Consider the following 24,921-nt stretch of genomic DNA (forward strand, 5'->3'; position numbering starts at 1 on the left):
ATGTTATTATTCTTACTTTGTTGCTTGTAATTCGTGCTGTCTTAATCTTTTTTTCTAAATTTGGCATGTTTGCCCAATATAAGATGACTCACAGTTCAAACAGTTATTTTGTATACCACATCTTTTCTTTTTTAATAGGTGTATTGTCTTTAATGTTTGTGTATATGTCTTGCAGTTGTAGTAAGGGTGACACGGATATGTTAATATTATGTTTATTAAAAAGCCTTTTAGATAAAAGGTGTAAATCTTTGTCTATATATGGAACATTCACAAAAATTTATTTTCTGATACAGACAAGTGATTTGAGCAATGTGTGGTTATTGATGTTTGTCTAATAAAAATTTAACTCTATTTTTAATTATTGCGATTATTTTGTAAGGGAAACTATTCATGAGTAATGTGTTAATGACTAATTTGATATTGTGATTATGAAATTTTGGGTTAGATAAAAGAATTGCATGGTCTACTAAACTGAGAACTGTGGATATCTTTATATTGAGAGGTGTAAAAGAATTAAAATTAATATACCTGCCTGACCAGCTATCTTTCCTGAACCAATTGGTAATGCAAATACCGCTGTCGTTAATGAGCTGAACATCAAGAAAATGTATAGAGTATCTTTTCTGATTCTTGTGTAAATTGTAAATGAGAATTATAATTATTAAATTTTTGAAATATGTTCTCTATATCATTTTGTTAATTATAGAAGCGTGTCATCGACATATCGAAAAATATAGTAGTGGTTTGCAAATTGTAGAATTCAACACACTGTTCTCTAAATCTTGTAGTACTAAGTCTGCTAAAACGGGACTTAAAGGACTTCCCATAGGACATCCTCTAATCATAGTATAAAATTTATTATTGAATGGGAAATATGAGGCCTTCAGTAGTAAATCTATTCAGAAATGAATGTTTCGAGAGGAGGGGAGGTAGTGAAGTGTATTCAACAATTTGCAACCATTTCTCCTAATGGCGGTGATAACTAATTTATGTGGAATGTTGCTGAAAGATTAATAACATCAAAACTAACGAAGGAAAAATTATGAGGGATTTTGAAGTCCTTTACGCGATCTACTAAACTGTAATTAATAATATTTTATAAAAAAATCGGATATTTTTTATATATCATTATTTATTTATTTATATATATATATATATATATATATTATATATATATATATATATATATTACAAATGTATTCTGAGTGGATAATAGATATTAATTTGGAAATATGAACAAACAACACTCTTTTTGCACTAATTTATTAAATAATAATTTTCACAAACGTTTCGAGACTAGGTTTGTCTCATCATCAGTGTGTTATAATTAAAAAAATTTTAAAATATGGAAATCTAAATTAGCATGTTGTGTTTTTCATTACACGTCGTTCACTGCACGTTGTTCTTTTAATACCAATGTCTTCGGTATTCGTATTTTCTCCTACTTGAAACCACTTGAAATTGTAAAGTCACTCAATCAGATAGGAAAAAAAGGATTAGGTTCCAGTTGAAAAATAGATGTCGTTAGGAGAAAAAATATTCTATGATGAGATGGTTTGTTTATAAGATTTGTTATACATTGTTGTAATTAAAAGTGTATGTACATCTATATATAAGCTACAAAGTATGAATGAGATTCAGGTATGTATCATGTAATATATTGGTATCTGTCCGTAAATTTACTGTGTTACTTGTATGGGCTATTAACATCGATTCTGCAATACTTCTTTTAAATAAATCTTGTTCATAATATAAAATGAGTGGATTATTGAAATCGAAACTATGGCTGTTAGAGATAGCGTGGTCTACAAGTGTACTTTTTTGTTGAATGTTATTATTCTTACTTTGTTTGCTTTGTAATTCGTGCTGTCTTAATCTTTTTTCTAAATTTTGGCATGTTTGCCCAATATAAGATGACTCACAGTTCAAACAGTTTATTTTGTATACCACATCTTTTCTTTTTTTAATAGGTGTATTGTCTTTAATGTTTGTGTATATGTCTTGCAGTTGTAGTAAGGGTGACACGGATATGTTAATATTATGTTTATTAAAAAGCCTTTTAGATAAAAGGTGTAAATCTTTGTCTATATATGGAAAATTCACAAAACATTTATTTTCTGATACAGACAAGTGATTTGAGCAATGTGTGGTTATTGATTGTTTGTCTAATAAAAATTTAACTCTATTTTTAATTATTGGACTGATTATTTTGTAAGGGAAACTATTCATGAGTAATGTGTTAATGACTAATTTGATATTGTGATTATGAAATTTTGGGTTAGATAAAAGAATTGCATGGTCTACTAAACTGAGAACTGTGGATATCTTTATATTGAGAGGTGTAAAAGAATTAAAATTAATATACCTGCCTGACCAGCTATCTTTCCTGAACCAATTGGTAATGCAAATACCGCTGTCGTTAATGAGCTGAACATCAAGAAAATGTATAGAGTTATCTTTTTCTGATTCTTGTGTAAATTGTAAATGAGAATTATAATTATTAAATTTTTGAAATATGTTCTCTATATCATTTTTGTTAATTAATAGAAGCGTGTCATCGACATATCGAAAATATAGTAGTGGTTTGCAAATTGTAGAATTCAACACACTGTTCTCTAAATCTTGTAGTACTAAGTCTGCTAAAACGGGACTTAAAGGACTTCCCATAGGACATCCTCTAATCATAGTATAAAATTTATTATTGAATTGGAAATATGAGGCCTTCAGTAGTAAATCTATTCCAGAAATGAATGTTTCGAGAGGTAGTGAAGTGTATTCAACAATTTGCAACCATCAATAGAACAACCATTAATAGAAAATAGAGACAAATTACATCCAATATTAAACGTAGGACTAGATTGGAACAAATGGCTCATTAATAAAACAGAAACAATTATACCAGATAACATAAAATATATTCTAGCCTTAGGACCAAAATTTGCCATTCATAAAAAACATTTAAAATACAATGACATAATAAAAACCATAAGTAGTCTGGAAGCAGGACTTAAATTGATTAAGAATCCAACGGAAAAGGATATAAATTTCATCAGAGTCACTTTCATACAAAAATTATTGAAGATTTTGAAGAATAATAAACAAAACATTAATTCAATAAATAACCTAGCATACATTCATCGGGACATAAAAGCTGCAAAAACCTTCCTAAAAGAGAATAGCCAATTAATTTTATGTAAAGCTGATAAAGGAAATATTTCAGTAATTCTGTTAAGGAATAATTATGAAAATGAAGCAATGAACATCTTAGAAGATAAAACAATGTATGAAGAGTTACCGAGTGATCCGAACAATTACCACCATAGACAAGCTTTTAAATACATCAATCTTTTGGAAAAAAAAGGTCACATCAACAATTCTATTGCCCTAAAATTAAAAATCCAACACCCTCTAGTACCTAAATTCTATTGCCTTCCCAAAATCCATAAACCTAACTGCCCTTTCAGACCTATAGTTTCATACATTGATTCACCTTATTATAATTTATCTAAATTCTTTTCCAAAATTTTAAAAAATGTTACGATTAATTCGCCATATTTTTTGAACAATTCATACAGTTTAGTAGATCGCGTAAAGGACTTCAAAATCCCTCATAATTTTTCCTTCGTTAGTTTTGATGTTATTAATCTTTTCAGCAACATTCCACATAAATTAGTTATCACCGCCATTAGGAGAAGATGGTTGCAAATTGTTGAATACACTTCACTACCTCTCGAAACATTCATTTCTGGAATAGATTTACTACTGAAGGCCTCATATTTCCAATTCAATAATAAATTTTATACTATGATTAGAGGATGTCCTATGGGAAGTCCTTTAAGTCCCGTTTTAGCAGACTTAGTACTACAAGATTTAGAGAACAGTGTGTTGAATTCTACAATTTGCAAACCACTACTATATTTTCGATATGTCGATGACACGCTTCTATTAATTAACAAAAATGATATAGAGAACATATTTCAAAAATTTAATAATTATAATTCTCATTTACAATTTACACAAGAATCAGAAAAAGATAACTCTATACATTTTCTTGATGTTCAGCTCATTAACGACAGCGGTATTTGCATTACCAATTGGTTCAGGAAAGATAGCTGGTCAGGCAGGTATATTAATTTTAATTCTTTTACACCTCTCAATATAAAGATATCCACAGTTCTCAGTTTAGTAGACCATGCAATTCTTTTATCTAACCCAAAATTTCATAATCACAATATCAAATTAGTCATTAACACATTACTCATGAATAGTTTCCCTTACAAAATAATCAGTCCAATAATTAAAAATAGAGTTAAATTTTTATTAGACAAACAATCAATAACCACACATTGCTCAAATCACTTGTCTGTATCAGAAAATAAATCTTTTGTGAATTTTCCATATATAGACAAAGATTTACACCTTTTATCTAAAAGGCTTTTTAATAAACATAATATTAACATATCCGTGTCACCCTTACTACAACTGCAAGACATATACACAAACATTAAAGACAATACACCTATTAAAAAAGAAAAGATGTGGTATACAAAATAAACTGTTTGAACTGTGAGTCATCTTATATTGGGCAAACATGCCAAAATTTAGAAAAAAGATTAAGACAGCACGAATTACAAAGCAAACAAAGTAAGAATAATAACATTCAACAAAAAAGTACACTTGTAGACCACGCTATCTCTAACAGCCATAGTTTCGATTTCAATAATCCACTCATTTTATATTATGAACAAGATTTATTTAAAAGAAGTATTGCAGAATCGATGTTAATAGCCCATACAAGTAACACAGTAAATTTACGGACAGATACCAATATATTACATGATACATACCTGAATCTCATTCATACTTTGTAGCTTATATATAGATGTACATACACTTTTAATTACAACAATGTATAACAAATCTTATAAACAAACCATCTCATCATAGAATATTTTTTCTCCTAACGACATCTATTTTTCAACTGGAACCTAATCCTTTTTTTCCTATCTGATTGAGTGACTTTACAATTTCAAGTGGTTTCAAGTAGGAGAGAATACGAATACCGAAGACATTGGTATTAAAAGAACAACGTGCAGTGAACGACGTGTAATGAAAAACACAACATGCTAATTTAGATTTCCATATTTTAAAATTTTTTTAATTATAACACACTGATGATGAGACAAACCTAGTCTCGAAACGTTTGTCAAAATTATTATTTAATAAATTAGTGCAAAAAGAGTGTTGTTTGTTCATATTTCCAAATTAATATATATATATATATATACATTATTTTCATATCTCAGTCAGGCAGAGGTGCCTGGTATGAGAGATTATGAAAAACAGTTTTCATATTCAATTTGATATGCATATTGTCCGATAATCATTTTTTTACCACCAAATGACGCTCTCACAAAATTTTCGATAGTTCTTTATTTCGTCATACAAGTGAAATGTGTCTTGAATTATTCAAATCGGACACTCCTTTTGAAAAATTGAATTGGCATTTTTTACCTTTTTGCCCCTTATACCGAAATGGATGAGACTGTCTTTGCAAAATAACTTTGCAAAAAAAGCGCGTCTTCGCGATATTATAAATCGAATGTCAATTGGCAAAAAATTGTAACCGCACAAACACATGTATACATCCATTTTTTCTAAGGTATGTCAAAATGTTCAGGAGATCTTGAAGCGTAGAGATATATAAACAATTTTATTTACGATTTTTTGGGATTATTATAACTTAGCCTTCCTGAAGTTGAAAAAAATACCAATTGCAGGAAGCATACCAAATTGTCAGATACTGTTTAGGATTCAATTTTATCCTACAGGTTATTTAAAAAAATATATTTTCATATACAAACAAGAAATGAATTTTAACATAATAAATTAATGAACAACAATTAATATATTATATTAATTCGCCATGGTTTGATTTTATACAGAAAATAAAATAAGAAACCATCGAACAATTTTTAAAGCGTTTTATATATAAGATTTACTTTAACAAAATTGCAAAAAACGAATAGCTTTTCAATATTTCTCCAAAAAAGCTTATCAGTCTGATAATTATTGTATTAAATATGATACATCAAGAAAATATCAATGCGGCACCCACGAATAATAAATTTGATTAGTAAACGTATTACGTTCTATTTCATAAAAAATGATCTCTAAATTTACAAAAAAGTTCAGGATCCATTCTTAAAATGAATTGTCGTGTTTCATGTTATCGTGTTTAAAACTTTGACATTCTGAAAAATTTGCCGCCCCTAAATTGTGCCACCCTAGGCCCGGGCCTCACGGGCACTGATGACATGTTTCAACTACTCAGAAGACTCACAATCACGTAGCAAACCCAAGCTCTCATGCTAATTGACAAAACACAATATCCGATGTTAATACGTATAATCCTGTGGTTTGAACCCGATCATGTTTAACTAATTAACTTTCTTATCTATGAATTCGAACGCAAAAAGTGGAAGCAAGAGCTTGAACTGACTGAGCAAAGCTAAAATTAAGTAATTTTGATAATTAAAACACTTCTCATAGTCCTATAATATTTTAAGCTATTCGATTTCACTTTACACCATGCGAAGTTTCATCAAAATCCCAGAACAGTAAACCTGAGATACATAATTACTAAAATCACAGCAAAATATGGTTAATAATGTGCTATTTAAAAAAAATACTCCAAAAATCACTTATGAACTATATTGGAAGTAGAAAACTAACAAGCACAAAGCCACCCATTGAATTGCGAGCCAAATCCAACTTATTATTTTTCAGTGAAAATTAATATTAGGAAGTGATAATAGATGATTAAATGTAACATTTTCATAACTTCATGTAACTTTCATTATAGTTCTAAAAAGTTTAAATTGCTTTAGAAAAAATATGAAAAAAAACAAGCACAATAGTGCTATTTGCATATTCGGAAATAATACCAAGAATATAAGTGCTATTTAGAAAATCAAAAATAATACCAAATATAAGTACTCCTGATGTGTTTGTAAATTCGCAACGACTGCTTCCGACGGTATCTTTCGTTCCATCAGCAGTGTTAAAGCATGATCGACATCCACATTCATTAGCGTTGGAATCTTGTCAACGATGTGATCGTATAGATCATATTTTCGAATCAAGTCGAATACTTCTTTATGCTTTATTCTACAAATGATGCAAAAAAATATTAATTGCTAATAAAGCTTTTATTACAAGTAGTTTCCAAGCGCAATATGTTTTCAGCGCAGCTGTGGCAATCAGTTTATAAAGACCAGCCGTAATTACGTATAACGATTTATTAAATTTTTGTAAAAATAGAAACAATAAAACACACTTATTTAAGTCAATTTTAGATAAAAAAACTAAACAAAAGAAAAGAAGAGTATTTTTCATTTCGAGCAATTTAAAGTTAATACAAGTTTACAATATTCAATACAAGTTGAAATATTCAATTTATTTTTTTTGTTTATTTTCTTTATTTATTTATTATAGACAATCATAAATACGAATTTCTATGAGCCTATGTAATCCAATAAAATATTCAAAAATTGAATAAAATATAAATATTGAATATTTTAAAGGATCATATTAATTGTTTTAATAAATATTAAATATTCTATTTTGTTTTTGTTTAATGAAATATGATTTATAATGATGATGAACTTATACGTGTCGAACTGATAAAGTATCTAAATTAAACAATAGATAGCACACATAATGCGCAACCATGATTCATTCATAAAATCGAAAAGCTTGCATCAATCATGATATTTGGCTATTGCCTATAAGCTATTTCAATTTTTACGAAAATACGTGGTGAGTATTTATTTATAGGAAATTAATTAGTTTTGTGTATTAAATAATATAAAAAACGAGTGTTTTTAACAAAATATTAGTGATATGGATATATAAATTATTACAGGTGCAAATCTATTCCTTTATAATTTTTCTAAATAATCTGTAATAACCATCATTAAATAATATTAGTCAATAGTTCATAAAAAACATTGTCTTTGACAGAATAAACCTGATGATGGGACGTATCTAGTTCCAAAACGTTGTCATTAAACATCTTCAAAAAAAAAACAAATTGTTTTTTATTAATGGATTTACTGTTCGGAAAAGAAACACACAATATTTATTTATATATATATATATATATATATATATATATATATATATATATATATATATATATATATATATATATATATATATATAGTGAAAGATAGAGAGAATAAGGCATAAAACACTCACGTGAGATACATGGATAAAGCTTTATCATATTTTTTCTCGTGTGAATAAAGAACAGCCAATGCTTCAAGCAAAATTGTATTATCAACATTATCTTTTTTGCAAATTAGTAAATGCTCTAACACCGCTGACACTACTGCTGAAGTATTATATAATTCCGGATTCCATTCACTTATTAGCTGCAAAAAACCCTGAAATAAAAGCATGTATTAAATTCAAATAATACATTACAAATCGTTATACATATACATAATGCGATTTCATTCCTATACACAATCGCATATTTATACAAATATCATAAACCTTAATCGGAGATACGGAGCAAATAGTGCAAAAAATGTCAATTCCGTTTTTTGAGAAAACCGAGCATCCAGAATGATTGAAGAACCATTTTACTGAATGAATAATTTATTATAATTTCGGATGGTAGGTCCAGCGTTTTTGGAGATATAGTAATAAAGTTAAAAAAAAGTGGCATTTGGCGGTCAAAATTGAACATAACTCATATACATTTTAAATTATCAGATATTGTATAGAGATTATGATAATAAGTACAAATTTTGTTTCCACTTTTTTAGGTTTTGTATCAAAATTTATAATTGATATTATAATAAACTTTATTTAAATAGTTCAAACAATTGTTAAAAAAAAACAATATTCTTGACATTTTTAACAGTATGGATCAACCGATTCAAATGATTTAAAAAGTATTTTGTTCGTACTGTCGGTGAAGAGTGGTGATCCGTTTCGGAGGTATAAAGCCAAGATAGCAAAAAATGGTCATGCATATTTGAGAGAATGCGATTAGAATAATGGTTCAACTAGTGAAGCATGGGCGTCGAGCCTTTAAGGAAAATTGCTGAAACTTTCCGTATCAAAAATAAATTTTTTTGAAAACTTACAAATTTCTTAAATTGTGATTTTTTTTTAAAAATTCGAAATATGTTCAAATTATTGAAAATTTTGAACTTTTTTTAGAACTTTTTTGAGATGAAATATTGAAGTGCGTAAAAATGCAAAACACCCGTAGAAATGTAAACAAAATTTGTACTTATTATTAACATCCGTATAAAATATCTGATTATATGATGTGCATATGCCAAATAGCTTTTTTTTTACTTTTTGCATTGGATCTTCGAAACCGCTAGACGGACCTTTCCAAAAATTTAATCAGCTCTTCATTTTGTCAATACAAGTAAAATGATTTCTAAATTATTGATATTGGACGCTCCGTTCTCACAGAAACTGTGAGAACCATACCATTTTTCGCGCTTTTGGCCCCGTATCTCCGAAATGGCTGCACCTTTGTTAAAAATTAATCGTGCTGATTAGTTTTTAACAAAGGTGCAGTCTCCTTATCAATAGGAATTGAAGGTTTTTTGGTTGATCCTTGTTCACGAAATTTTTACAAAAAATTGTATCCGAACACACACACACACACACATACATACATTTTTTCTAAGGTATGCTAAAATGTTCAGAAACTATTGAAACGTAAAGATATACTAGTGAGGTGCATGGCATCGTGCCTCAAAGCAAATTGCTGGAACTTCCCGCACCGTAATTAAAAATCTTGGTACAAAACCCAAAAAAAATGCACAAAATGTGCACACATTATGAAAATCTCTATAAAATATCTGATAATTTGATGTGCATAAGTCCAATAAACATTTTTGACTGCCAAATGACATTTTTTAAACTTATTTTTATTGAGAGTCCATTACCGCTGGACCTGCTTTCCCAAAAACTTAATCAGTTTTTCATCTTGTCAATAGAAGTAAATGTTTTTAATGAATTAATTTTAATGAATTATTAAAATCGGACGCTCCGCTCTTTTAAAAACTGAGTTACCGTTTTTGGCACTTTTTGCCCCGTATCTTCAGAACGGCTAGACCTGCTTCCGCCAAAGCTAATCAGCACGTCTCCTTATCAATACGAATCGAATGTTTTTTTAAATTATTGAAATCGGTTGATCCGTGTTTCCGAAATCGACGACGAAAATTTGTATCAGCACACACACACACACATACACACATAAATCCATTTTTCTAACGCAAGGTAACGTAAGGTACGCCAAAATATTCAGAAACCTTTGAAATGTAAAGATATATAAAAAAAATCATAAACTGGAACATCATACAAATTATATAGTCACTCAGCTTCTTGAGACACCAACTTCAAGAAGACTGAAGAAGAAACTGCCCAAAGATAATATGGAGGATCCTTAGAACTATTGTAACTTCATGTGCACAGAATAGTAGAATTACTTATTGAAGTATTCCCTAACAATGTAATATTTAGCAGATTAATTTATATGTGTGTGTATGTGTGCGAGAGAATGACATAAGCCAAATAGCCCATAGAATGACCATGTATTCTGATTGCTATTGAAAATAAAATAAAAAAATCGTTTTTTTTGCGATTACTATAACTTACCATATGGGAAATTAAAAGCTTGTGTTGACGGTATGAAGAAATGATTAGTTTTTAGGGAAGGCAATTCCAGTGGTATAAAAAATTATGATTGAGATTGGTTTAGTTAAATGAAATATAGTTTTAATTTTAGGTCATTGTGGTGCATTGGTATAAAAACTAAATACATGGATTTTTCTAATTTTCAATTATATTTTTATTTATTTTAATTTAAATATAGAGTTGAGCCTAAAAAATTTTTAGTTGCATTTACTTTTTTTCTATAATAAAAAAATAATATTTTTATTATAACTGTTGAAATTTAAAAAAAATTGTCAATCATTTAGTACTAAGCTTATAAAAAAATAAATTTAAAACGATGGTGACTTTATATATTTGATTCTAAAGTTTACAAAATTTTATGCCCATAATTTGTTAGTAATATTTACTGTTCAAATAAAAATTAAACTAGTGGGGTGTATGGCATCGTGCCTTAAGGCAAATTGCTGTAACGAAATGTTCGAGGAATACTGAATGTTTTCAAATAGATTATCATAAATATTGTAACATTGTCTAATATTTATAAGAATTATATAAATTGAATTGCAAAGAACTATAGTCAGAATTTTAAAAAATCTGAATTATTTTCGATATACAAAAAATTTTTTTTTGAAAAAAAAAATTGAAAAATAAAGTTGAAACAATTTTTTTTTTCCAAAATCAATTATTTTATTAAGACAAGCAGAAAGTTCTTTGAATTATTTAAATCGGACGCTTAGTTTTCTCAAAAACTGCCATTTTTTGGACATTTAGCTCCGTATCTTCGAAATGGCCGGGCTTGCCTTTGCCAAAAACTAATAAAAACTTCTCCCAATCATTACTAATTGAATGTTTTTTAAATCATTCAAATCGGATGCTCCGTTTTCTCAAAAACTCGATTTCTATTTTCTGCACTCTTTGCTCTTTATCTCCGTAACTGCTGGACCTGCCTTTGCCAAAAACTAATCAGCTATCTCTTCCTATCAATAGGAATCGAATGTTTTTTGAGCGATTTAAATCGGTTGATCTGTGCGCCCGAAAACGTGACCGAAAAATTGTATCCATACATACATACACACACATATTTAAATAAAAAATCAAGTTAAGAATTATAACATTTTAGATCCTCCCCCCATAAAGTAATGCCTAACGGCGGTTTCCGTGGGGACCATAGGCAAGGGCAAAGCAGTGGTTTTAGTCGGTATTATACCAGGGCGGTATTGAGTCCGACATACCCAGACAAAACACCAGTCTGAAATGCATAAAGGCATTTCCTTCGCTATACATAAAAAACACACACACATCCATTTTTTCTGAGGTATGCCAAAATGTTCAGAAACCTCCAAAACGTCGAGAAATGTAAAAATTTTCAATTTCGATTTTCGGCCCATTACAATAACTTACCCTACGAAGTTAATTAATTAAGTACTAGTTTAATCAAAGGTAAAAGTAAATTCCTTTAATATTTAATTTAATATTTTATTTAAGTTTATTTTAATATTTCTGAAGAGGTGGATATTAATCCATATCCCCAAAAAGTTGAAAATTAAATAAATTTTATTTTTAAATGAGATGATGTGATAATTGCTTAATAAACTTATTTACCTGCGGGTCATATTTCAGATATTCATATAATACCATTTCATAAATTTGAGGATCTAGTTTTGTTTCTAATGTTCTTGGTAAATATGGACTAATGGATCTGAAAGTAACATATTTCATTATAATATGTAATACTAAAATTATACTTCAATATATAAATATACAAAGTAGTTATACAGAAATAAATAAAAAAGTATAATAAATCAAAAGGTATTTTATTTAATATAAGTTAGAAATAGTCAGTACCTTAAATTATGAGACACTGCAAATTTGTAGGACTGTTCTTCCCATAGTGTTTTATCGTTAGTGAAAACAGTGAAACAAAGTTTTGCTGCTTTATCATAGTTATTTTCTGATATTAAAAAGTCAATATATTTTCGACCAATTTGTATATCATTCCAGCGACTTGAAGTACAATTATTTTTTACCAAAACTGCCATCGCTTGGTCATATTTGCTATGAGTAAAGTAATTAATATAATAACCCAATATAATACATTACAAAACAATCTAATAATTTATTGTAGATATTTTAAATACTCAGTTTTGACTATAATATTTTGCAGATTTTCTTTAGGTCAATTTGAAATGGGTTCCTTCTGGTCTCACTACTGATTTTATTTTCGGACCATTTCTCAAAGAAGTATTTTAATTATACTTTTCATAAGCATTTTTAAGCTAATTTTTGTGTGAAAAACGGAAAGAAATGCACTAAAACGTTCTTGGAGAGGATATGAGTATAATTACAAGATAAAATGAAGATCTTACTTGTGATCGATTAGCCATTGCAATTTGTCATCCTGGTCATATAGGCTCGCAATTATAACATCTTTTGGGGACATAATAAACAATTGATTTTCTTCAATTAAACAGTCAAGATGGTAATCATTGCAAGTATACTCTTGATAGCTGTACAATATTTTTATAGCATTAATACAACACTACTGATAAAGATTCAAAATTGCATAATGTTATAAAAGGCAATAAATTACCCACGTAGCGTCAGAGTATCTGTACATACTTCTACGTAATCCGAATCTTTATAATGTAAAACAGATAAAACAGGACGCAGTGCTTTCCCTGTGCTGGGATCTTTTTCTTTTGGATATCCTAAAACTACCAGCTGGTCTGGCAATTCTAAGGGACCGAGACCAGATATAAAAAAGTCCATCTGGAATGTAGATACTAAAACAAAAATTAAAGTTATTGGCATTGCAGAATGATTGAGATGTGTAGTAATATGCTTTAAAATACCAAATAAAAATTACTTTCGTAAAATAATCATTTCATAAATATTTCTTAAGAATTTATATTTATATTCATTTCAGTAGGTCTGATATACGGTAACGATCTATTTCTCATACCCCTAAGTGATAAGGTTTAGCCACTCTTATAAACTTCCCGAAGGAGAAGTTAATATTTTCTTTTTTTAATTCTGGGACGAAATCTTTCGCTTTCATTTTTTTATAATATGGCAATGAAAAATGCATACGACCCTAAATTTTGAAGTAAAACTTCTTTAGGCGCGACTAGGGAGTAAAGCTGTACAAATGCTAAGGAAATAGCGTTACGCCCGGACAGTTTGTCATTCGCTCTCGATGAAATCATTTGTATACGCGTCGATTGTGATTAGTCGCCGTGTCACGTGAATAGAGATCTGCCGTTGTATGCGTAAGGATACTAGAAGGAAATTGGAATGGCATTATTAGTTTTGATGTTACATCGTAGTACAAATCTTGATTTAATAAAAAAAAACGCCTGAATCTGAAAAATATTTTACACTGTGCCCCGTAAATAATTATAATGAAAATAATAAAATAAATGAAACATTTGTGCCGTGTACGAAATGTAAGTTTATTGAAATAATTTCTATATTATTCGTAGTTTCTATAAATCTTTGAAGTTATTGAAATGGAAAATATTTTTATGAGATTGTATCGTCAGCAGAAAAGTAAAAAAAAACAAGCAGTCAATGAATGTATGTTAATTTTATTACATGAAGTTCTTCAAACACAATTACATGATGAGTGAAATTGTGTAAACAATATTTGTTTAGGCGTTGTTTAACATAATCTACTGTGTAAACGAATATTATAGAATTTATTAATCAGCAATTACTTCATTTCTCTAATGAATGTTCAAGTCGTAAATGCTAATTACAATGACAAACCAATCATGTCATATTTAAAATAAGCATGACTATGATTACATTATTGTTTTCAAATATTATACATATTTTTAATGCTATCATTAATATATAATTTATAATTTATCATTATATAAATGTGTATAATAGTCAACACTAATAAATGTGTGCATCACGAGTGTTACAATATTACTAATAAACAATATAAATAAAAATAGTTTTTTGATGTATTTATTTTTAACATAAATGCCATCTCGCACAATAGCAAAACAGTTTTACTTCAATCGCGCGTGAATCTAACGCGCACTATTTTTTTTCTTTTTTATCAGCAACTTCTACTTTTTATTGCCATTTTATTAATTGAATCAATTTTTATCTCGCGTTCGGTCATTGAATATTTTTGACATAATTTTAGTTCAGATTCATGAGCTGGAAGAAAAAGTTTGAAGCTTACTTTAAAATATAATTTATTATTAAGGGTTGTTTAATTTTCTAAATTAATAAAAAACGTGGTAATAATATGTATTTAAATTTTGGTTTTTAACTTCCCGAAGGAGAAGTTTATGTTTTCATAAAAAAATCCGGTTCTCTAATGATAACGAGACTTAATTTGGAAAAAGTATGTGGGTGTGTGTGTATGTGAACAGATTTTTTGACGTAAATCGACGTTTTCTCGAAAACGGCTAGATCAATTTCAAAAATTTAAAAGCCATTCGATGTATCTCGATGAGGACTGGCGGTTATCACCCAAGCCGTTTCAAAAAAATTTCGTCCACGTTTTAGCCCGCAATTCTGAATCGATTTTGAAAATTCAAAAACTGTTCGAAAGATATTGGTTGGGAATCGTGCTGATAAGTTTTTTGGTAAAGATCGGCCGAACCGTTATCTTGTAATAAAGTGATAAAAAAGATTTTTTCGACGATTTTTATGATTTTTTTTGACGTTAGACACCATAGTCTTATAGATCATACTAAAATGTTATGGCACTTTAAAAAAAATCATAAAATTCCGTAAGAAAATTTATATGTACATACATACGGAAGTGTTAATTTCTTAATAAACATTGATTTTCGTTGATATATTTGTATGCATTTGTTATTATTAATAAATGCACAACATAATTCTTCATACATTCGATTATACGAATGCCTATCGACAACAATTAGTCCAGTTAATCGAGTTTCTAGTGTATATAAAATTTGCTCGTAACAAAGTTTGTTCCCATACTCCTCCGAAATGGCTTTACCGATTTTTACCAAATTTTATATTCGTATTCAGTAGGTCTGAGGATTGGTAATTATCTATTTTCCATACTCCTAAAAGTGATAAGGGTTGTTCACCTTTATTTTTTTTGTAATTTTTGGTCAGAGTTCTATTGTTTTTATTTTTTTATAATGGGGAGCATTGGGGAGCTAGTACCATATAAATCTATATCAGAGCTGAAACATTTTCCATTCTCTAATATTTTATTCAATCTCAGTCTATTCTGTGTGCATGCCAGATAATAGTATAATTTAAAAATATTGGATTTTGCTTATTAGTAATTTAATAGTTAATGAATTAATGCAAACGCTCTGTAAAAAAATATAATCAGTTTCATATTAGGTTAGCACTTGCAAAGACTATTAATATTTATTTATTTATTTATTTATACGCCAATCGGCGTATTTCTAAGAATTCTGGTGATTCAATAAAGCCGTTTACTATCTTGTAAAAGAAAAGCAAGTCCGTGATTTTTCTACGCGCGGTAAAGGTGTTATTTCTGCTTTTCTTTATGATGTCATCAGCATTGCATTCCCCTGCATTTTATAGTAGGCAAAGTTCGACACATATTTCTCAAACTTATACTGCACCTTATTTAGTCTATTAATCAATTGTTCAGTGTTCGGAGACCAGACGATTGAACAGTAGTCCAGAATAAGTCTAATTAGGGAAGAATATAGACAGTAAAGTGTTTCCAGTTTATGGAAGTCATTGCAGCATCTTGTTATGAAGCTGAGTGTACGAAAGGCTTTTAGAATGAGTTTGCCTATGTGTTCAGTAAAGCAGAGTTTGTTATCCATAATGACTCCTGGATCTTTTATGGTCATTACTTCATTAATTTTCTGATTACCCAGAAAGTAGGTGTGAGGACAATAATTGTGGAATCTAGAGAAGGTCATTACGGCACATTTCTTGAAGTTTAAATTTAATTTGTTAATTTGACACCATGTATTCAGTCTCGCGATATCTTGTTGTAGTATTGTAACGTTGCTCTCACTTAATATCTTTTTATAAATTTTTAGATCATCCGCGTAAAGCAGAAATTCGGACTTGAGGTCTATTCCGATGTTTTTGATAAAAATTACAAACAAAAGGCCTTACTGAAATCGGTGTAAATTGCGTGTACATCCAATCCGGAGTTAAAAGCATTAATGATATATTCTGTGTACAGAACCAAATTTGTCGCTGTTGATCGCCCGCCTACGAAACCATGCTGTCTGGTAGAGATTATATTTTTAAAAGTCAATTTTATAAGTACAGATTTTTCGAATAGTTTTGAAATTGAAGATTGAATGCAAATTGGTCTGTAATTGTCGACTATTAATTTAGAACCGGACTTGTGTATAGGGGTAATAAAAGCCATTTTCCAAGCAGTTGGAAGGATTCCTGTTTTTAATGATTCCTGAAATATATGCGTAATTCGTTCACAAAGACTAGCTGAACAATTTTTGAGAAACATATTATGCAAGCCATCAGGTCCAGCACCCTTTTTGATATTCAGTTTAAGCATAATCTGCACTAGTTCATCGGAGTTCACGTTCACGAGATAACATAGATTGGCATCGAGTGTTCTGTGACCTATGTTTACATCTTTGTATACTATTCTGCTGTCCGTTTTCGAAGCATATATATTCTTGAAAAATGATCCAAATAGGTTACTGATGCTGTCTCCGTTGTGGGCTGTGGTTTCATTCCATGACATAGTATAGGGAATACTGCAATCGTTACGTTTTTTTGTTTTCACAAAGTTCCAGAAGTCATTGGTGTTAACTATCAGCATTTTCCACTTTTCTTATAAAGTCAGTGTAACATATTTTGCTTAGTTTTTTACATTCGGATCGTAGTATGCTAAATTCAGTATAAATCTTGTCTGAGCTTTTGTATTTAGAGTACGCTACTTTTTTAAGCTTAATCTTCTTAATCAAATCTTTTGTAAACCATTTGGGGTATTTATTCTGTTTTGGAGTGATTGCTGGAACAAACAGTTTGAATTGAGACCACTTTGAATTATATCATATAATTTGTTCACTTTGTTGTCTAAATTGCTTAGTTTAAATATCTCTATCCAGTTTATTCTGTAGAAATAATCGTTTAATCCAAGGTAGTCTGCTTTGTTGAATAGATAAATGGGCTTTGAGTAATAGCAGTTTGTTTATTTATGATAACGGTTAATGCTGGGTGGTATTTGTCCTCTTCTATTATTGCTATTGCTCTATTTATTGAAGCATTCATGTTACTAAAACAGAGATCTAGAAACTTATCATTACAGTTTGGAATATGATTTACTTGTTGGCAGTTTAGAGCAGCAAATTCATCGTAAATCAGTCTGTGACACTCAGTTTGTTTAATACTACTTGGTAAATTAAAATCTCCTAGCAGTAGTATTTTACATTTTGGGTGTTTTTCGCTAAGATATGAAATCGCAGATATAAAGTTAAGAAATGCTTCTAATATAACTCGCGATCCCGCGAACATTTGTCCATATCACATAAAAAAAATCGTTTGAGCTTGTCAAACATCTCAATAACATTTCTATTCTCAATAATTATAAACTAATTAGCCTAGACGTTATATCCTTATTTACAAATATTCCACTAGACTTAGTACTAGATGCCATCACTATCAGATGGAAAGAAATCAGCCTTCACACCATATTATCCCTACATTGATATAGAGAAGTCATCAAATTCATTGTCTCTAACACCTATTTTGAATTTAACAGATCCATTTATTACTAAATTTTTGGCACCCCAATGGGATCGCCCGCATCTCCCTCATTAGTAGAAATTTCCTTGCAACTAATAGAAAACAAAATATTTAAAAATTAAAACAAACTTTCTTTTTAACAAAATCTTTTATTTCTGCTATGTAGACGATATTATTACTTGTATTCCAGAAGAAGACATTAGCATCATTACTGATAATTTGAACAATTTCAATAAAAAAACTACAGTTTACTGTGGAATTAGAGACAATAAATTCGATCAGCTTTCTAGACATCAGACTAATACGTACAAATGACCACCGACTAATTACTAACTGGTACCAGAACTAGCTCCGGACGATACATAAATTACCACTCATACCACCCTCTCAAAATGAAAATAGCAACAATCATAAATCTAACAGACCACGCCATACTACTATCTGATAAAAATTTCTGGGGCACCAACATTAACCTGGTAATAAGCACACTAATAAATAACTCTTACCCTACAAACATAATTAACTACATATACAATAATTAAGTTCATTTTCAACAAACAAAACGGCCTCACCGACCATAAAAACAGTTTAGACTAGGAGTCATATACTGGTTCATTTGCCTATCATACGTAAAAGATTTATATTTTTCGTGGAGAAAACTGTTTCAACAATGTGGCATTTTGTTGGTATGTAATTGCAATACAACCCTTAGTTCAATTTTTATACAAATTAAATCTAAGTTTAATTCTGACCGCCTCAGGAACTTGGTTTATCAGATTAATTGCTCTAATTGCGAACTATTTTATATCGGAGAAACTATCCAAAACCTGAGTAAACGCCTTATTTTTTCAACCCTAAAAGTTTACATTTTGAAGGGAACGTGATTAAAAAAAGATTTGCTGAGGGGTTGTTTTTCCAATTACATAACGACAAAGTTATAAACAAACGTTTTGACAATACGGCCCTGAACAACAGTAACACATGGTTCCTTAATAGCAAGTCAAAATTTCTTACCCATCGCTTTTTAAATGTCTCGTAAAATTTGAACACATGCTAAAAACTGCTTTAAAAGAAAAAATGTGACATTTCTATATCAAACTCCGAACAGTAAATACATAGTTTCGACAACCTGTTAAGTTAACATGTTTTTTAGTGTGCTTTACCATCTGTGATGCTAAAAAATATATATTTTATCAATGTGCACATACTCATACCATGGATTAATAATGGTTTCATATGTTATATTAGGATACAAAATTGTAAGTGTTTTATTATTATTATTATTGTTTTTCTATGAAATTTCTTACATATTATTTATTTAGTTTTAATTTTTATAGTTGATTTGATTACCACTGAATAAAGACTAAGATGCTAGCCGAAACGTATGGATTTTAAATAAATAAATTTTTAAAAAACCCTCATACTATTTTCATTGATGTAACACTCGACTTTTTAACTCAGATTAAATATATATATATATATATATATATATATATATATATATATACACGTGTGTGTGTTTTTACCTGCATCTACAATATACTCTGGCATATTTCCATTGGATATTTCTATTGTGTGTCTTTTTCGAATGACACATACCCGAACTGTGTCAACCCAGCCAATCAGAAGTGTCTTTGAATCTGACCACTTTAGGTTGCAACGGTACTTCTGTATATCATCACTAGAATTTGAAAAAAAGTTATATAAATATAAATAAATAAATAAATAAATAAATATATATATATATATATATATATATATATATGATATATATATATATATATATATATTGTATGATTCTGAATTTGATGTTAACATATGCATTAACAAAGTCTAGTAATCGGGCATAACATAAAAAAAACATGAATTTCTTTCAAAACTTTATTTTAAATCCATATGTTTCGGCTGTAATCCTAGTCTTCATTCAGTGGAAAAATTAGTTAATCTTAATTAGTTTTAAGGCATGATGCCATATACCACTAGTTATTAATTAGATATAGGGTAACAACGTGTTAAAGGTTAAACTTTCTATCCGTAACTGTAAATAACATTTCTAGAACCATAGTCAAAAATAATCACACAATTGCATTAAGTTTTCTAAAATTAAGAAAGTTTTAAAAACCGGTCAATTGTGAAAAACCCTCCTCTACAATATGCACAAACTGTTTATTTTTAGGTTCATTCTTTTTATTATTAATTAATCAAATATTTTATAATCATGTATAAATGTGTCAATACACTTTGAAACATTTTTTTTTAATCAAGAAACAAATGTACAATCAGCCTTCACTTATGTGCTTAATGTAATTAACTTAAGGGGGCGATACATGTAACAAGAAAAAAAATCGATTTTTTTTTTCATAAATCATTACAATAACATCTCAAAAATATGCCTGTAAATATTCAAAACAAAATTATCATTATTTATACAATAAAAACTCATTTAAGTGCCACGCCTCAACTCGACGCTTGAGTGCTATTGTACTCTTATCTGTTTCTGTGTCAAAACTTTAAACGCGTTTTTCTCAAAACGACATTTTTGAAATTTGCGGGCGGGATAACTCAAAAAGTTCTCAACCGATTCCAATGAAATTTTGCACACATCTACTTTACAGTAATAGCTTCTAGTTAAACCTCAAACATTCCAAAAAAAATTTCAAAAATTAACCCTTTTACCAAAAAAAACCATTGAAAAAAAGGTGAAAAATCGAACTTTTTTTCCTAAGGTGTGCCAATTTACGATTTTGTGACCTTTTTAATTTTTTTTTGGTTTAACTAGAAGATATATGTTTTATGAACACGTACAAACTAATTTTTTTAAATTCAGATCACCGTACGAAAAGTGAGAACGTCCGCAAATTGATGGCGTTTTCCGAGAGGGTCTTGGCAGATTTATTTTTACGGCAGCCATTAAAAAAAAAAAATTAAAAAAAATTTTTTTTTGTGTATTCTAATATATAATAAATAACCCTAAAAAAGTTCAAAAAGATTCAATCATTCCTTCCCAGTTTAAAAAGTCCTCAAAAAATGGTAAAAATTAAGGCGATTACATGTATCGCCCGCCCCCCTTAAAGGTTTACCTTCGAGATTCCCAATTAATTAATCCCAAAGAACAGCGTTCATTTATGTCATAAACTCGTACTCCTTCTTCAGAAGACCATGCTATAAATTGATTATTCCAAACTGCTGATAATACCAAACTACTTGACTCGCATAAAATTGTTGTTCGTGTTCTACCCAAGAATGTTTTTTCATGCAATGCTAGATTTTTACCTCCTGTCAATTAAAATAACAATGTATTGAACTATGGCATAAATCTTTATATATATATATATATATATATATATATATATATGAAGATAAGATAGTTCTTTATGAACTTAATGTACTAAAAATTTGCTGACTGGTTTCTGTCTGTCTTGTCTAGGTTTAATCCACATTCAAAATTTTTACAAGATGAATGAGATGAAATAATAGTGTTTTTTCTGACAAGAATATTTTCACAGGAGAACAAAAATTTCAAAAGTCGACTCTTTGAATTAATTTGAGCAACATATTTTTTTTGACTACAAATGACAACGATTTAGTATGTTGTGTGGTCTATTGTTCGAGCCCTTCGTTATGCGGGGTATCACTGTATATATATGTATATGTACATATATATATATATATATATAAGTTGAGTTGAGCTTATCATATCCGAAATCGCATCGGTTGGGATTTGACTCTGCTTCAGAGAGGAGTATATCCGCTTAACTCAGCGGTTTCCAACCTTTTCTTCCTTGCGCCCCCCTATCGAATGAAAAACATATTGCGCCCCCCTCCCTTTCTTATTTTTCTAACAATTTAATTTAAATATACTTAATATAACTGAAATTATGCCAAATAATAGACAGTATTATAAAAAATATACATACAAACATAACTATTTATTATAAGAATTTTCTGATTCACATAAGTAAGATCTCACAAATGGTAATAAAATTTCTAAAGTATTATTTGCCAAAGTAGGAAAATCGTCCTTTACTGGTAACCAAAACTTAACAATATATTTTCGTCCTAAAACATCTGCTTCAATGTGCTATCACTAGATAAATCAATTATCATTTTCTGCTCTGCTGTTGAATGATCAAAATCATCATGTTTCTCAATGATAAATGGATTTCTAATCCATTCGTATTTGGACGCAATTTGATAAAGTAATGCGAAAATTGGTTTCGTAGACTAGTCATATGACTGATATAATAATAAGATCTTTACTTACTTCTATTTCATCAGTAACACAAGTAATTTTAAAAGTGGGAAACATGTTAAAGTTATAAAGTTATTTGATACTAGCTATACACAGTTCTAATTTTTTCATTAAAGCCATAATCTTGTCTTTCTGCACAAAAGCACGAATTTGAGATCCTTGCATTGATTTAATTAAATCGGTAAGTCTTTGAATAATATCAACTGTATACGCAAATTTTGCGAGGAACTTTGTGTCCTAAAACAAGATTGCTCCGTCTCTTTTGTCATCAGCAAGAAATATAGCAATTTCTTTTTTGAGCTCAAACACTCTTAGAAGTACTTTAAGTATTTTGCTGATTTTTTTTTTTTTTTTTTGACACTTACTCAGCATTTAAAAAAAATATTTTTGTAACAGCTTCGCGCCCTCCCTGGAACGGTACGGCGCCCCCCATGGGGGGCGCGCCCCACAGGTTGGAAATCACTGCTTAACTACTCCACGACTCCGACAACTTTGAAACCCAATACTCGACATAAATGTGTTCTATAGTGAGTTTACTTCCGATCCGTAACTAATAGCATAGTCATCAGACTTTTTACTAAACTTTGAATTTAGAATTTTCAAAATGGGTATTCTTGGTCAAACCATACATTAAGAAAAAATTGACAAAAGTGTCTTATCAAGTTTCATCAAAAGTTGCTGCATTTAACCAGGATTGAGAAAACATTTGATAGTTTCACAATAAAAAATCTAGTAAAAAAATAAAAAATTGGTTAGTGCATTTTACTTACAATCAGTTCAAATGTTTGTCAATCCCACAAGCTGTGAGAGAAAGACACCTTGAACTGAATGTGAGGAAAATAAGTTAACCGGTATTGTGATAATTTTACTTTTTTCATAATAAAGCCATCAGGATTTAAAACTATTTTCAATATATATATAAAATTTCATGCATTTTGTATTGAGATAAAATGCCAATTAAACATTTGTACAACCTAAATATTTTCAAGACGTTGAATACATTCAGAGAATTATTATTAATACACAACTATGAACGAAATTGTTTAATAATTTTCAAACAAAAAAGATACTAAGAATTCCTTTTCTTAAATCAATCTACTTTAAATGCACATAATATTTATTTAGTGAGACATAATTAAATTAGATTCTCAATAATATAAAATATTTCCCACAATAACCGAAAAGTGAAGCCATATAGTTGAAATATTTGCTCAAAGTATTTTCATCTGTGTATATTATCTTGCAAGTATGTTGTGAATATTATAATAAACGCAATTATTAAAAATTAAATGACTTAATAAACTTATTTTTATATCAGTTACCTGTAATAAATCTGTGGCCTGCATTAGGTTTATGATAAATTGGATCTAAAGAAACACAGAGAATGCAAGTACTTAAACGCAAATTGACATTGACGTCTGAAGAGTATAAACCAATGACAATAACCTACAATTGAAAATACATTTATATTTACCAACTCATATTGCAAATTGAAATAGCTGAAAATATGTGTACAAACATGTTCTCCTGAGCAAGCAGCTATAAATTCTCCTTTTTCATCAATATTTATTTGATTGATGGGCAATGGCATAATAGGTAAATCTTTAGAATTAGAATTTAATGTTACTATATTTCCTTGATGATCGAACAAGTATATTTTTCCAAAATGAGTACCTAAACATAAAAACTGCAAATAGATAAAAAAAAGTTATTAAATATTGAAAACGATATTTAAAACAAATAAAAAAAACCTTTGGATGTACAGCAACACAACTAGCAGCATCACTACTCAAAATTTTACGCAAATCGTTGCTAATTCTTACATATTTAAGTTTTGGCTCAATATCATCTTCGCACTCTGATTCCTGAAGAAGAAGAATATTAGCAAAAAAAAAAAAATAAAATTTATTGTATGTTAACACTACCTGAGACATTTCTGAAAATAAAACTGTTTTTCAACGAGTTTGTGCGTGTTAAGGGCCTCAAAAGAAAAAATATTGAACCACATATGATTGTAAACATTTATTCAACAGTTCGAATTGCCTATACACATCTTATTGTTTTTAAATATATATCCACAATCAATATATACATTTACTTATTGTGACTGATAAAACTGATAAATCACTTTGACGTTTCTTGACAGTCAGTGATGCCAATATAATACAATTCATGCAACATGTTCTTTTAGTTTTATGTTTACTTATCTATGCTTTTAGTCATGGTTTAGCAGTAAACATGAA

At 29.2% G+C, this 24,921-nt stretch overlaps 1 protein-coding gene across 1 annotated transcript in view; it reads right to left on the minus strand.

Annotated features, from left to right (window-relative positions):
• Positions 1–24,720, minus strand: part of LOC113366385 (vacuolar protein sorting-associated protein 41 homolog) — a 59,549-nt gene extending 34,829 nt beyond the window's left edge. Inside the window, exons 1-7 of the mRNA XM_026607985.1 lie at positions 24,604–24,720; positions 24,430–24,543; positions 24,198–24,365; positions 24,001–24,124; positions 21,507–21,702; positions 19,953–20,107; positions 6,987–6,998 (exon numbers count right to left, since the gene is read on the minus strand). Of these exons, the coding sequence (XP_026463770.1) occupies positions 6,987–6,998; positions 19,953–20,107; positions 21,507–21,702; positions 24,001–24,124; positions 24,198–24,365; positions 24,430–24,543; positions 24,604–24,612 (778 nt within the window). The 5' untranslated portion in view covers positions 24,613–24,720. The remainder of the gene's footprint in view (positions 1–6,986; positions 6,999–19,952; positions 20,108–21,506; positions 21,703–24,000; positions 24,125–24,197; positions 24,366–24,429; positions 24,544–24,603) is intronic.
• Positions 24,721–24,921: the final 201 nt, after the last annotated feature.

Source organism: Ctenocephalides felis, unplaced genomic scaffold (genome assembly GCF_003426905.1).
Source record: "Ctenocephalides felis isolate EL2017-DRISC unplaced genomic scaffold, ASM342690v1 CF-g0.4_SCAFFOLD_01170, whole genome shotgun sequence".
In the NCBI taxonomy this organism is placed as follows: Eukaryota; Metazoa; Arthropoda; class Insecta; order Siphonaptera; family Pulicidae; genus Ctenocephalides; species Ctenocephalides felis.